The following is a 13,592-nucleotide window of genomic DNA, read 5'->3' on the forward strand; positions in this document are numbered from 1 at the left end:
CGGCTTCGCATACCCGGGGACCTCCGAGCGCACGGGCTCCGCCTCGTCGTCGTCATCTTCTGCCGTGGTCGCGGCGCGCCCGGAGGCTCCCCCAGCCAAAGAGTGCCCGGCACCCGCGCCTGCTGCGGCGGCGGCAGCGCCCCCGGGCGCTCCAGCGCTGGGCTACGGCTACCACTTCGGCAATGGCTACTACAGCTGCCGCATGTCGCACGGCGTGGGCTTACAGCAGAACGCGCTCAAGTCGTCGCCGCACGCCTCGCTGGGAGGCTTCCCCGTAGAGAAGTACATGGACGTGTCGGGCCTGGCGAGCAGCAGCGTACCGGCCAACGAGGTGCCCGCGCGAGCCAAGGAGGTGTCCTTCTACCAGGGCTACACGAGCCCCTACCAGCACGTACCCGGCTACATCGACATGGTGTCCACCTTTGGCTCCGGGGAGCCTCGGCACGAGGCGTACATCTCCATGGAGGGCTACCAGTCCTGGACGCTGGCTAACGGGTGGAACAGCCAGGTGTACTGTGGCAAGGACCAGCCACAGGGCTCCCACTTTTGGAAATCGTCCTTTCCAGGTAGGGGCGACTGAGAAGAGGGGAGGACACGAGGGAGGAGGAAAAAGGAGGAAAGAAAAAACTAGGAACGTTCGGCCCTCCTTGAGAGGGGGTGCTTGCGCTCCACGCCTGGCCAGAGTTTACCCAGTGCAAGTTTGTCCAGTTTGTGTAAAATCTGTTCGATCCTCTTCTGATTTAAGCTCACAGCTCCCTCCCTCGTGTGTGCCATGTAGGGCATGTTTCTTCTCCTAAAGTTGAGGGTCTTTGCATGTTCTTTCCTCAGTTTTCTCCCTCTCCTCCCAAAGAGACTGTTTTCCTAAGAAATGTCAGAGTTCAGCCCTCACTTTTAAGGAGAATGACTGCCCCAGTGTGACCACTAAAGCTTGTTAGACCAAGCCCATAAGCTCCAAATACAGAAATACGGGAGGTCAAAACTTGAGCAAGAGACCTGAACTTGTGTGTGTGTGTCTGCATGTATGCAACCAGCACTTGCAGAAACTGTCCTTATGAGCCTGCTCAATAACCACACCATAAAATTGCAGGCTTGTTAAGATGCCGGTTTGAGAAACCATGATGATCTATCAAATTAGCCTTTGTTTTGAAGTGCAAATAATCTTTCTTTAATAACGTGTAAATATTATGTGTGTGTAAATCATAATAAAATCCAAACAGCCTGATTTTCTTTATTTCCTGCACCCCCTCCAAACACACACACACACACACACACACACACACACACACACACACGGTACCCAGAGAGGTGCTCCAAATATCCGTCTAATTTTTCTTGTACTGTTGTTTGTACCAGGGGATGTGGCTCTAAATCAGCCGGACATGTGCGTTTACCGTCGGGGAAGGAAGAAGAGGGTACCCTACACCAAATTGCAGCTCAAAGAACTGGAGAACGAGTATGCCATTAACAAGTTCATTAACAAGGACAAGCGGCGTCGTATCTCGGCTGCTACGAACCTGTCCGAGAGACAAGTGACCATTTGGTTTCAGAACCGAAGAGTGAAGGACAAGAAAATTGTCTCCAAGCTCAAAGATACTGTCTCCTGATGTGGACCGGGTTGGCCACAGCCAGTTTAAGATGCCATTCAGTTGTCTCCGAAAGGCCGTTGGAAAGACTTGAATATGTATTTAATTCCCCCCACTCCCTGCCAATGAAGGCAAATTTTGTGAATTGTTTCTTCTCTCTTCCTCTTACCTGGCTCTGAAACCTTTTACTGCCCAACCTGACTTTGTAGTTCTGATTTTTACCTGTTTATTATGGGTTTTGTTCTTGTCTAGTTTTTTTTCTTTAATGATATTTTTAATGTTCTGTTTCTCCTTCCTGGCCAGTATAAAGGACTTGAAGTATTTTGAATACTCTCCCCCCATGAAGTTCAGAAGTGCCATTCTGATTTAAGGGTTTTACTTTTTAAAATCACTTTATGTGTCCGTTCTCAGCACTGATTATCTTCATAATCCATTAGGGCAGAACGATTTGCAGTCATTCATATCCTGTAATTAGGTAATTGAATCATTAGCTCTCAGCAGTTGCCCTGAGGCAAGGGGAAACAGCTCCAGGCAGGCAGGGCTCTGGGGTCACTGGGAAAGTCTGAAATCAGGAGGGTGAAGGTATTGTGATGGCTTTAAAAGTGACTACCTTATTAAATAGGGTTCGCATTGGTAATGGAATGAAGACAATCTTTCTGACTTTGGGTCTTTCACTTGCTGTTTTAATTGTATGTTTTTAACAAACCTTGTCGGCTTGTGTTTTTTGTTTGAAAATAATGTGTCCTCATGGATGCTTTCATTTCTCTAGATGCAGGTATGGAAATGGCTAGATTTGTGCTCTAGAGGCAGATATTTAAACGCCTGCAACCACCGGAGTGTCCCATGGATGGTTTAAATGCACCCCTTTTCCTTGATCTCAGATCTGTGAGACTGGGATTGAAACCATATCCTCAATCCTCAAAAAAGAGGCCGTGGGTGGGAACTTATATCCAGAACCCACTGAAGAATTCAACTGTCTGAACAAATGTGTTGGGTCTCCCATGGAGCTTTAAAACATCTAACAAATACGGAAAATGTGGAGCTCTAAGGTTGAAGAAGAAAAAAAGACACTTCTGAAAGTGATGATAAATAACTACTTTTAAAGTGCTGCATATTTATACAATTGAGAGATTATTTTTGTAGATGCAATGTCTGTGAGCTGGGGTATGTGGGCTGTGCTTCAGGCATTTAAAAATCACTTTTACTCCTAGGGAGATGCCAATAAACAGAACTCTCTTGTTTCCTCTGAGTCCTTATACATGTTTCTCTTTTCAAGTTTTTGTTTCCTCTAGAAGGTATTATTTATTACAAAATCCTGCAATCCTGAACACCATGATGTTCACTACAGATGAAGGAAACTCAGCACCAGTCTTGTCTGTCTGGAACCTTCATGCGCTCCACTTCTGACCCCTCTCTCCCTTTCCTCTATGGCTTTCACATAAGTAGTGATGTGAAATGAGGATATAATCTGCAGTGTCTAAAATGATATTTTATATGAGGTCAGCTGAAAAAACGTCTCCAATAAAAATTCTCTTTCAGAATTACCAGTTTATTTATATAGTTCTATTTATTTTTTAACATCAAAATGTATTTGTGTGTCTGGATACAGGAAAAACTCACTCACTTGAAAGTTTTCTACCTAGAAAGACCATTATAAATATCTGAGCTAGGAAGGTCTTGAAATTAGAAAGGCATATCCATATTTGGCAATCGAAAAAGAAACATTTCAAGCTTATCCCATATCGCTTTCTTTGGATAGTCTGCACACACCAATTGACAAATTAAAACGCATTTATTCAACCTAAACTACTAGAGGCAATTTTTAGGCACGACAAACTTTCTCTTTCAGGCCTTTTTGCCACTCAGGGAAATGGCCGCTGAGCAACTGGGTGAGTTCATTCCCAGCACAACCAATTTAGTGGCTAGTAACTTTTCATATGTGTTAGTTAAATGTTGATTTTTAAAACCTCGCATAATATGTAAACTCTTCTGGTGGGAGGGCTTCCTTGTGGTTCTGAGAAAAGCGCAGAGGCCTGAGGTTGGGAGCTACTTTCGTTTTCTCTGGCCCAGCTTGGTTTCTTTCCTATCTTATCTGTCGACAGTGGACAGCCGATTTCGTTTGGTGGGGCGGGGAGTTGGAAAGGAGAGGGAGGGGAAGGGAGAGAGATTGAGATTGAATTTCTGGAAAAGAAACATCGCTTGAAGGTGGGACCGCGTCGTTACCGAACTCACACCTTGGGGATGGGTGACTAACATTTTTGTGGGTTTTCTCACAAGATGTGTTTTCATCAGAAACGGACGTGTAGCGATTTTTTCTTTCTGCCCATTGCCGTCCTCCCTCTTTTTTCTAAGTTCCACACTCCAGGGCTTCACTCACTCTTCCAGGTCCGTTTCCCAGGTTCCCCAGAGTGGGTAGGGGAGGTTGCCTCGAGGCTTTCCTTCCATCTGTGGTTTGCACGTCCGTTTCCCTCCGCCTAGGAGAAATGGCAGGTTTGCGGAAGATTAAAACTGAGCTCGAACGCTCTCTGGTGGAATTTGGATTGACGGCTAAATCAATAACAGATGAAGTCTTTGTTATTTATATGCGTTCCTTTTATATTCCAAATTGCGGAGGGAGGAGAGGAACGGGTAAGTGGCCGAGGCGCTGGAAGGGAGGCCCTGGGGGAGCCCCGGAGGCGAAGGGAGCTGGGGAGAGGCCTTTCCTGCGGTTAGAGAGAGGCTGCAGGGACCTCGCCTCAGAAGCCTGGCAGCATTTTAGCGCCGCGGGTGAGGGACCGAGGCCCGCGTGTCTATGCGTGATTCAAGAGGCGAAGGAAGCGTCGGAGCCGAGACCCGGCGCTAGACAAAAGGGTGACGGCAGCGCTTCTCCACCTCTGGTAGCCCGCTGGGTCCCTCGGCTCTGCTGTCAGGGTCGGCCTTGCCGCCACGATCTCCGGCTTTCAGCGGCGCTCGGTTGCTCCTGAAAGCAGGCCGTGACCGCGCGGGCCGGCGACCCCAGGGAGGCCGCACCGCCCTTCACTGTTGATCTTGACCGTGCGGCTGCGCCTCGATAGGCGTGGAGCGCGCTCGCCATCTCCTGGGCGTTGGGCGGCATTGGCAGAGTGCGCCGCTTCGCTCCTCGGCCAAATCTTTCCCCGTTCTCTCTATCACCGATCAAGCCTCCTACACTCTCCATCCCCAGCCCACCCCACCCTCTTCCCTTCCCACCCTCCCTCCGAATCCTCAGCTCCCCGCTTCACGCAAGACTTTGCCTGCCAGACCTCGAAAGTCATAAACCCGGGGAGATGAAGGGGGGACGCTGGGCAGGGAGCAGTGAAGGGAGTCTAGCTGTTCGTCTTTTCTGTTTCTCACTTAGTTCATTTATGCCTCCAGTCGGGGGGGGGGGGCAACCAGTTGTGGCAGGGCTGCCCAAGGGTCCGAAGGAGACATCCCTTGGGCTAGAAAAAAACAGCAAATCGCTGTGCGCTGAGACGAGAGGAGAAGAGACTGCAGGAACTCCTGGATCTGGAGCTTTCGGGCCCAAAGAGCCTGCAGCTCCTCGAAATTAGGGCGTGTTCCTCAAAATAAGGTCCTCCTAAAGACCGAAGGCCGTGTCCTCCTAAATCTCTGGGAACTCGGGTTGTTTCTGCCCCAAACTCCCATGAAAAGACGCAAGCGTAGTGAGCTTGAGCTTCTAAGGAAACTCTAGCAGAACCCAGAGAAGCCCCAGACTTCCCCACCCCCACCGCCCCACCCCCGCCCTGGAGCGGGAGGAAGAGGCCGATTGCGTTCCCCAGAGCCGCCCAATTGGTCGCCATAACTCACACAATAAAGTCGCAGCGCGGTGGTCAGCCTTGCCCTCCGGCGGCGCCTGTGTGGTCTCAGTGCCGGGGCTGGCGGTCTAACCAATTCCAGCTTGGCTCGGGGACCGAGGGCCTGCTGCAGGCTGGGGCTGGCGCCCGTCACCCTGTCTCCAAAGGTCCTGGGACCGGAGGCAGGAGGGGAGGACCTTTAGTCCGCGGGCCAGACTCAACCGGAGGGCCTGTGGCGGGGTCTGCGCGTCCTGCTCCCCGCCAGGGACTGCGGCCCTCCCCGCTTCCCTGTTCTCTAGACCCGCGAACCCGCTAGCCGCCCGCGCCCCGGGGGCTCTGGGGCGAGGAGCGCTGCTAGCCGGCTGCCTCGGTGCTCTTCTGAGCCCTGGTCAGCTGACTCTGGCTCTTCTGCCTTTCCACAGCCGTTCGGGGGAGTTCGTCCTGTTCTGCCTCCCGCGGGATGGATGGGGACACTGTGGAGTTTGGGTTTGCAAGGTGTTGTCACCAAGATGACTCCTGGCGATAAAAGGAATGTAGCCTTTGGCCACAATGGGCGAGGTGAGCGGCCGGATTCCCTGGCCCGCATTCTCCATGGACCTGGATGGCAACTTCCCCAGGATCAGCGTTCCTGGCCATGGGGACACAAACCAGGAGTGGTGTGAAGCCTCCTTCCTGGGCGACAAACTTGGGCAAAGCCTTGTGTCTGCGGCCTGGACGGAGCACTCAAGCAGCCTGCAGGTCTTTGCTGCCAGATCCCCAGGGATGAGGCCTCTGGAAATAACCTTTCTGTGGGAGGGTTTGGGGAAGGAGTGGCATTGCTCAGGCCCAGGGACAGAGTTCACCGCCCAGCCAGACCGCGCCCTCTCCGGACAAGCCGAGAGGTGCCGATCACTGGAAAACGCCTCAGCTGCAGCTGAAAGCCGGTGGACCCAAGCCCGGCCCAGACAGCCTGCAGAAAACGGATCGCGAAGTCAATCACGACCAAGAAGGCCCCAAGGGACGCTTGGGCTAAGGCACCCTCCTGCCCGCTGCCGCCCGCTTCCGAAGCCGGTTCGGAGACGCTCAGAGGCCCAGCCTTCGCACAGCACGCCCTGTCTCTGCCGGCAGCCCAGTCCTTCGCCATCGAACGTTTCGGGTGTTATCATAATACCCCGAAGGGGGGGAAAACGGGTCGGGGGGATGTAGGCGGTGCTGAAATGACCGGCTTTGAGGAACCTGCAGGCAAAGTTTCGTCCAATCGTCTGAGCCTGTCCTCTTATTCCCGGTTGTAACTAAATACTGTGGCGAGCACAGCAGAAGCCCTTTGTTGGAGATGTGTGAGCGCAGTCTCTACAGAGCGGGCTATGTGGGCTCGCTTCTGAACCTGCAGGCGCCCGACTCTTTCTATTTCTCCAACCTGCGGCCGAATGGCGGCCAGTTGGCTGCGCTACCCCCTATCTCCTACCCGCGCGGCGCGCTGCCCTGGGCCGCCACGCCCGCCTCGTGCGCCCCCGCGCAGCCCGCGGGCGCCACTGCCTTCGGCGGCTTCTCGCAGCCCTACCTGGCGGGCTCCGGGCCTCTCGGCCTGCAGCCCACGGCAGCCAAAGACGGACCCGAAGAGCAGGTCAAGTTCTATACGCCCGAAGCGGCCGCCGGGCCAGAGGAGCGCGGCCGTCCGCGGCCGTCCTTCGCCCCCGAGGCTAGCCTGGCCCCTGCAGTGGCTGCTCTCAAAGCGGCCAAGTACGACTACGCGGGTGTGGGTCGTGCCACGCCGGGCTCCGCGACCCTGCTCCAGGGGGCCCCCTGCGCCGCCGGCTTCAAGGACGACTCCAAGGGCCCGCTCAACTTGAACATGACAGTGCAGGCGGCGGGCGTTTCCTCTTGCCTGCGACCTTCACTGCCCGACGGTAAACGGCGCCCTTGGCTCCCCGGGCCGGCTTGGGCCAGGATGGGGGGGCGGTGCAGGGGAGCGTGTGGAGGGAGGCGAAACGCCGGGGGCGGGCGGTCCGCAGAGGACGGGCGGGGCTGACGTGGGTTCGGGCTGTGTTGCAGGCCTGCCGTGGGGGGCGGCCCCGGGGAGGGCCCGCAAGAAGCGGAAACCCTACACGAAGCAGCAGATTGCGGAGTTGGAGAACGAATTCCTCATCAACGAATTCATCAACCGGCAGAAGCGCAAAGAATTGTCCAACAGGCTGAACCTCAGCGACCAGCAGGTCAAAATCTGGTTCCAGAACCGGCGTATGAAGAAGAAGCGCGTGGTTCTGCGGGAGCAGGCGCTGGCGCTCTACTAGCGGCGCGCTTGGCCCGGGCCGGGCCGGGCCTACCCTTTTGGACAGAGGCTTGGCGTGGAGAGGAGGATCTGGGACTGGGGCTTTTCCTTCAGCTCCTTCTCCGCTGGTCCCAGAAGCCAGCAGGAGATTTAGAGGTCAGGCCAGTTGGGCCTCCTGCTTTTCCCTGTCCTGGAGAGGCTCCGCAGGGGCGCTGGGGATTTGCATGTAACATTGGCCTCAAGGCTTCCACTGGAGGGCCTGAGGTCACCTGTCCTTACTCTTGGCTGGGGCATTGCACCTACAGCTCACTAAGCCCCCCTTGTACTTGGATCTTTGTTTCCACTCAGTCCTTCCTTCCCCCACTCTTTCCAGCCCTTTCTGCATTTAGCAGGCGCCTAGCTAGAGTTCAGTGTGGAAGCGAATCTAGGAAAGTCTCCCAAGGCAATGGAAAGGGCTGTGGCTACAATTTGGTCTCTTTGCAACCGAAGCCTTTTGTGGCAAATCCAGGATCTCAGCTCTGGAGGAAGGAAAGGGCGCCCGTTCCCCCTCCTGTTTGCCCTGGCTGATTTGGCAGGACAAAAACCCCCTAAACCTTCAGACTTTGAGGGGGAAAGGGAGAGGAGGGGAGGGGCTGGGTGGCCAGGAAATGCAAGCTGGGTTGGCCTCTCCAGCTGGATGGAAAGGGTTGGAGACTCCCTTCCCCAAGATGGGATGAGGGAAACTGGGGCTCCAGAGTCAACTGCAGTCTCCAGCCAAGACTGGGAAAATTCCCTACTTTTCCCACCTCCTCCCACATACCTAGGCCAGGCACATGCACCCACAGGTGAGCTCTGAAGGGAGCTGCTGGTCTTCCTTGAAGCTCAGTTGCACAGGGAGGAGGGAAAGATATCTAGGGAGAGGAGAAGGGAGGAGGAGGAAGGAGGAGGAGTCCTACACTCCCACTGTTAATATGGCTTTCCAGTTGAGGTGGTATCTTTCTTTCTCTAATCACCCTAATGGGCTACCGAAAGGAGAGGCAAAAGATCTGCCTCAAGAGTCATAGAGGGGAGAAGGAGATATCTTAGATTCTCAGCTGCTCTTGACAGAGAGGACCAGAAATTTCTCACACCTTCTCCATCATCCGCCAACTCCACCAGAGACCCAGCCCCTGTGCCCTTTCTGAGGCACAGCTGGCCTGTCCCAGTGGAGCCTTTGCGGCTCTGGCCCTGCCAGACTTGCCTTGTGGAGGCTGCGGTTCCTGAATGCCAGATGGAGCTGTTCTGGATGTAGTAGGGTATCCCGCCTTAACTCGGTGATCTCAAGCTCCCCCCGCCCCAAGCTCTCCCTACTGACCCAGCCTCCTTTCCCTCCTGAAACGTAACACACTCACTACCACCCCAACTCCGAGTGAGATGCACATCAGGGCTCTTTTCCAGAGTCCAGTGATTTCTTTTTAGTCTTTTCAGAGGACCAGGGCCTAAACCTGCAGCAGACACCTCACAGGAAGCCTTGAATCTTAGCCCAACTGACCTCAGTTGATGTTTAGCCTAATTTCATTGTCTCTAATAGTTATTGTGCATGTTTTGTTTTGATTTTTTTGTCAAAAACAATAGCTTGTATATATCAGACACAATATATAGAACTGTTTTGAGTGAAAATAAATATCCAGGTCCCAGCCAAGCTTTCAGGGAGCTGATGTCAATTTTTACAAATGTTTCAAATTCCCTCCTGATGGTTTTTAGGCCACCAAATTCATTTTTATTTTCTGGTTGCCGCTTCACTGCGGGTGTTGACTGTTCATTAAATGAGAAAATGGCCTCCGAGGCAGTCAGGAAATGGTGTATAAAAGCCTATGAACAAGATACATATGAAATATCTGAAGGGAGAGGATCATGGGCAGATTTGAGTGTGTCTCACACACTAAGAGGACTCTCAGCTTATTGGAGGCTGGGGCTTTTGCACTTTGCCAAAATTCTCAAACTTTAATGGTTGCTGTTATCAGAGGGGCTGCCAAGATTTGAGGTTCCTCAGATTTCAAAACAAGACATCTGTCTCCGCCAAGTTTGGTGGGGCTTCTCTGGAACTGGCTATGCCCCAGGAAAAATCCTTGATGCTGGCATATCTGCCAGGACCCAACAGGCTCCCTTGGGAAATGGGGCCTCAACACCCCCCAGGCCTCGTGCCTCTAGCTCAGTCCAGAAAGCCCAGGGTCTGCCTGGTACCTATTTTCTTGCAAATCCCAGCTCCTAGCTGGGTGGAGATAGCAATTAGCTTTCAGCTAGAGGAAGAACTGGCAAGATCACTAAATTTTTTCTAATACCAAGTATTCGACATTTCAACTCCCCTTCCTTGAAGCAAATTTGGTGTGTGTTGAAATTTTTAATCGTTCTCTTAAAATATATATATTCAATGGGAAAGAAAGAAGTGCGAGGCCGTGAAGGCCCCATGGCTTAGGAATGTTTCCCCACCTGGCTGGGTGCATGGAGGCGGTGATACCCAGAGCAGGATCTCGGAGTCTGAGTCTGCATTCAGACGTTTGCCTCCTTGAAAACAAGCGAACAAAGGCGGAAGCCGCAATGAGACCTCGGGTCTGCAGGGCTGGGGAGAGGACAAGGAAACCAGATTTACTCAGAAGACCCAGGCCCTAAGACAACATACAGAGGCTGTTTCTTTCCAAAATATACCTTAAACCACCAGGGTCTTTTCCTTTAGCCTGGGATAAGTAGGGGGAAGGGATATTCGTGGAGACCACTCCCCAAATAAAATTAAATTATTCTAGGTGCAAAGTCTCATCTGTTCAGCAGTATTTTCTATCCTCTTTACTGGTTCACACAAATACAAAGACGGCGGTGTCTCCTCTTCCAGCTAAGGTCCCAGCAGAAATTCGCAACCACGAGGAAATTTGTAGGAAAGAAATGCTGAGGAGAATTGACGCTAAAATCGGAGTGCTCAATGTTCCCTGCAGAAAGACAAATGCATCCTCCAAAATGCCGCAGTACACGCGGGCCTCTTGACTAAGAAAAAGGTTTTAAAACGAGAGAGAAAAGAAAAAAAGACTTCGTCTGGCATTCAATCAGTGCGAACTCAGAGGGCGACCAGGGGACGCTTTTTAAGGCCCGGGGGTCCTCCCCAAGGGAGGCGGGTTGGGGAGGCTTCCGGGATGCCGGCGGGTGGAGGAGAAATCCGGAATCGTTGTAAATATTCATGTGTGAGGGGGTGCGCCCCTTCACACGCCTCTCCCTCAGCTGCATTCACACACACACCCCCCAGCGGTGGTGGGGGAGGGCACGGCGCCTGTCCGACTGTCCTTGGACAAAGGTGATCTCCCCACATTTTTGTTCTTCAGCCTTAAGGATTCCATTCCGAAGGCTCTGTAGGGAAGGGACTAGCACTGGGTGTTTTCCCCGCGTTTCTCTTCTTTCGTTTCCTAAAAGAGCATAAATAATTAAAGTTTGGCCGGGAGGAAAAGCTTTCTTGCAGAACTGTAGTGGCAATAAATGAAATGACTCAGAATCCCTTCCCCAGTCAGCTTTTACGAGAGCTGCCAGACAGTGTCTGTTCACGTTCTCCAGATACCAGGGGCGCCCTGACAAAGTTAAGGTCAAGTTAGTGTCTTATCTTGGGTGGCTCAAAATTACCGCATCGCGTCCCGGCGCTGTGCGGAAGGCTCTTGTTTGTCGAGTTGCTGGCTGCGCCCCGAAGGCCTGGTGCACTCCCTGCGATTCGGGTGGGGTCGCACAGGCAAGGACAGGGCCTCAGCGCCGGAGTCTTCACGGTAGGTTCTCGAGCGGGACGCGCGGATCCGGAGGCTGCGGTTTTCCCTGGGTTGGGGGGTAAGTGGAGGACCAAGGCGGGATCTGGGGCCCCAAAGCAAAGCGGACTGAGACGGGAACGAAAGCTCTGGGTTGTGGGGGGGGGCCAGGGTCCGCGCTAACGAGCCGAGAGGTGCCCACCACCCCCTTTTCCTATGCACCGGAGCGCCGCTGCAGATGGCTCACCCTCCCCCGCCAAAGCGCGGCTCCCGCCGGAGCCGCCATCGCCATGTCGTTGAACTTGAATGGTTCGTCCTCACCATTTCCCTCTTCGGCGGTCTGCAGGCTCCACTTTAGGGGCGGTGGGTTGCTTATGCGCCACCCGGTGCTGCCAGGAGAGAGAAGGTTTGAGAATTTTGCGCACCTCCAGATACATAAAGCCCCGGCTTGGAGCCCCCGCCGCTGCCCTGGGTCCTGAGCGACCGCAAGGCCAGTGTGCAGCGTCCGGGGAGCCATTTTAGGAGAGAGATTCTGGGGCGTCGACCACGAGCCCGAAAGGGGGAGGCTTGGGCTTTGGATGGAGATGGGGCGGCAGATAAGTGTGCCGGGGGTCTGGGCTGAAGAAGAAAGTGGCAGCTGGAATCAGGGCGGGGGTGCCAGCTGCGAGGAGGGGGGCACACAAGATGGGCAGGTCTGAGTAGGGGGAGGCTCGGTGCCCTCCAGTCGCCACCGACCTGTTTGCGCAGTGTTGGGGGAGGGAAGTAGACGTGGGAAGGGGCGGAGGAAGGAGAGAGGAAGGGAGAAAGGGAGGGAGGAGAAAAAGAGGAAGGGGGGGACATCAGCCAGAAAATAGATATTAGCTCAGACCACCCGCCTTTTCTCTGTCTGTCCGCGCGGTGGGCAGAGAGCACAGCACCGGCACTGCGGCAGCCCGGCCGGGGAGGGATCCAGCAACCCAGCCGGCGCCGCCGGCCCTTGGCACAGGACTGAGGCCCAGGCCCCAGTGCTGGGATTGCCTGGGCAGAGGAATCCTGGGGAGAGGGGCAGCCTCTTGCCCTCGGTTCTGGGATTTGGGTTTGGGGAGAGACTGGTTTACCTTTGAAAAGCGCCTGTCCTCTCGGAGGTGGGAGCCCAGGCTTCACCTGGACCCGTGGGCTAGGAGAGGGTCGCGGCAGCCTCGGAGGAGAGTGAGGCCTTGGGGCGAGAGGACGGGGCCCACTCCCGAAGAGTCCGCCTCAGAGCCAGGTGACACAGAGGGGCTCGAGTGGGGATGCAGGGGCCTCTGAGAGCCCTCGGAGAGGCACCTTATCTCCCCGGGGGCCCGCAGTGACCATGCCGACCCAAGGGCGCCAGAAGAGCCTTGGGGAAGCCGGGTGTGGATGCGCAGGCCTTGGTGGGGCTCCGACGCCATGAAGAGTCTGGGTGTAAGTCGGACTGGTCCCAGGCCAGGCCTGCAAGCAGAAGTGAGGGCAGAAGCGCCAGGGGTTTGTCCCCCGCGGGGGCAAGCTCAAGGCCAGACACCGAGAGAGCAGGTCTCCAGATCCTTTTGTTCATCAGACCCCCCCAGCTTCTAGAGAGGCTGGGGCCTCGAGGCATCTCCACTGGCTGAGCGCCTCCTCGCTTTAGTACTGAGAGAGAAGGCAGAAAGGCAACAGGGAGAGACAGAGACAGTGACGCACAGCTTAGGGGAAAGGAGGGGAGAGGATGAAGGGGCAGAGAGAGACAGAAGAAAGGAGACAAGGAACGTGAGAGGAAGGAGGGGAGAGGGAGAGAAGAGAGGACAGGAGAGAAGGGAGACAACTGAAGAGAGACCAAGGAAGGAGAAGGAGACACTGGAGCAGAGAGGGAAACCCGAGAGGAGGGGAGAAGGCCGGGTGGGCACCGAGGCCCTGTCCAGGGTGAGCGCTTCGGGAGGGGTTGGCGTGGGTTTTTCCGGGGCCAGCACTCGCGCCCCCGGGGTCAGAACCGAAGGGAGCCAAGTTACTCCGCGGCGAACGTGCTGGGCAGAGAAATATGTAAATCAGGGTTCCCTGCGCCCTGGAGAGCGGCGCAATTACGCCCCAGGAGCAAGACGCAACAAGCTCCCGGCGGGTGAGCTGCAGAGGGTGGCGGCGTCGCGGGGGAGGGAGCGGCTGCAGAAAGGGGGTGGGGGTGGGAACCTCACACCCTCACACTTAGTCCCTGGCTCCTAGGGAGCCCGGGGCCGGGGCTCCCCCCTCCGCTCGCCGCTTTTCTCCC

General features: G+C 54.9%; 2 protein-coding genes across 3 annotated transcripts; both read left to right on the forward strand.

Annotated features, from left to right (window-relative positions):
• Position 1: 1 nt before the first annotated feature.
• On the forward strand, positions 2 to 2,127 carry HOXD13 (homeobox D13; the record flags this gene model as incomplete). Its single annotated transcript, XM_021714072.1, has 2 exons — positions 2 to 566; positions 1,354 to 2,127. Coding segments are annotated over 2 exons (816 nt in total), but the record flags the coding sequence as incomplete, so codon positions are not given.
• A 4,559-nt stretch (positions 2,128 to 6,686) lies between these two features.
• On the forward strand, positions 6,687 to 7,644 carry HOXD12 (homeobox D12). Of its 2 annotated transcripts, none has more exons than XM_021714090.1 (2): positions 6,687 to 7,289; positions 7,406 to 7,644. In XM_021714090.1, exons 1-2 carry the CDS (start codon positions 6,687 to 6,689, stop codon positions 7,547 to 7,549), a joined length of 747 nt encoding a protein of 248 aa, XP_021569765.1. In that variant the 3' UTR covers positions 7,550 to 7,644. The 2 variants fall into 2 exon arrangements, with proteins under 2 accessions (XP_021569765.1, XP_008059635.1); XM_008061444.1 differs by having other exon boundaries at positions 6,687 to 7,260.
• The last annotated feature ends 5,948 nt before the right edge of the window (positions 7,645 to 13,592 follow it).

This window comes from Carlito syrichta, unplaced genomic scaffold (genome assembly GCF_000164805.1).
Source record: "Carlito syrichta isolate Samal-C Ts95f unplaced genomic scaffold, Tarsius_syrichta-2.0.1 Scaffold94738, whole genome shotgun sequence".
NCBI classification, from domain to species: Eukaryota; Metazoa; Chordata; class Mammalia; order Primates; family Tarsiidae; genus Carlito; species Carlito syrichta.

Bases quoted from the DNA above. Each gene is read 5' to 3' on its own strand.
- HOXD12 (XM_008061444.1), top strand. From the start codon at position 6,687: ATGTGTGAGCGCAGTCTCTACAGAGCGGGCTATGTGGGCTCGCTTCTG. The intron at 7,261-7,405 runs GTAAACGGCGCC...GCTGTGTTGCAG, and splicing joins GCGACCTTCACTGCCCGACG to GCCTGCCGTGGGGGGCGGCC.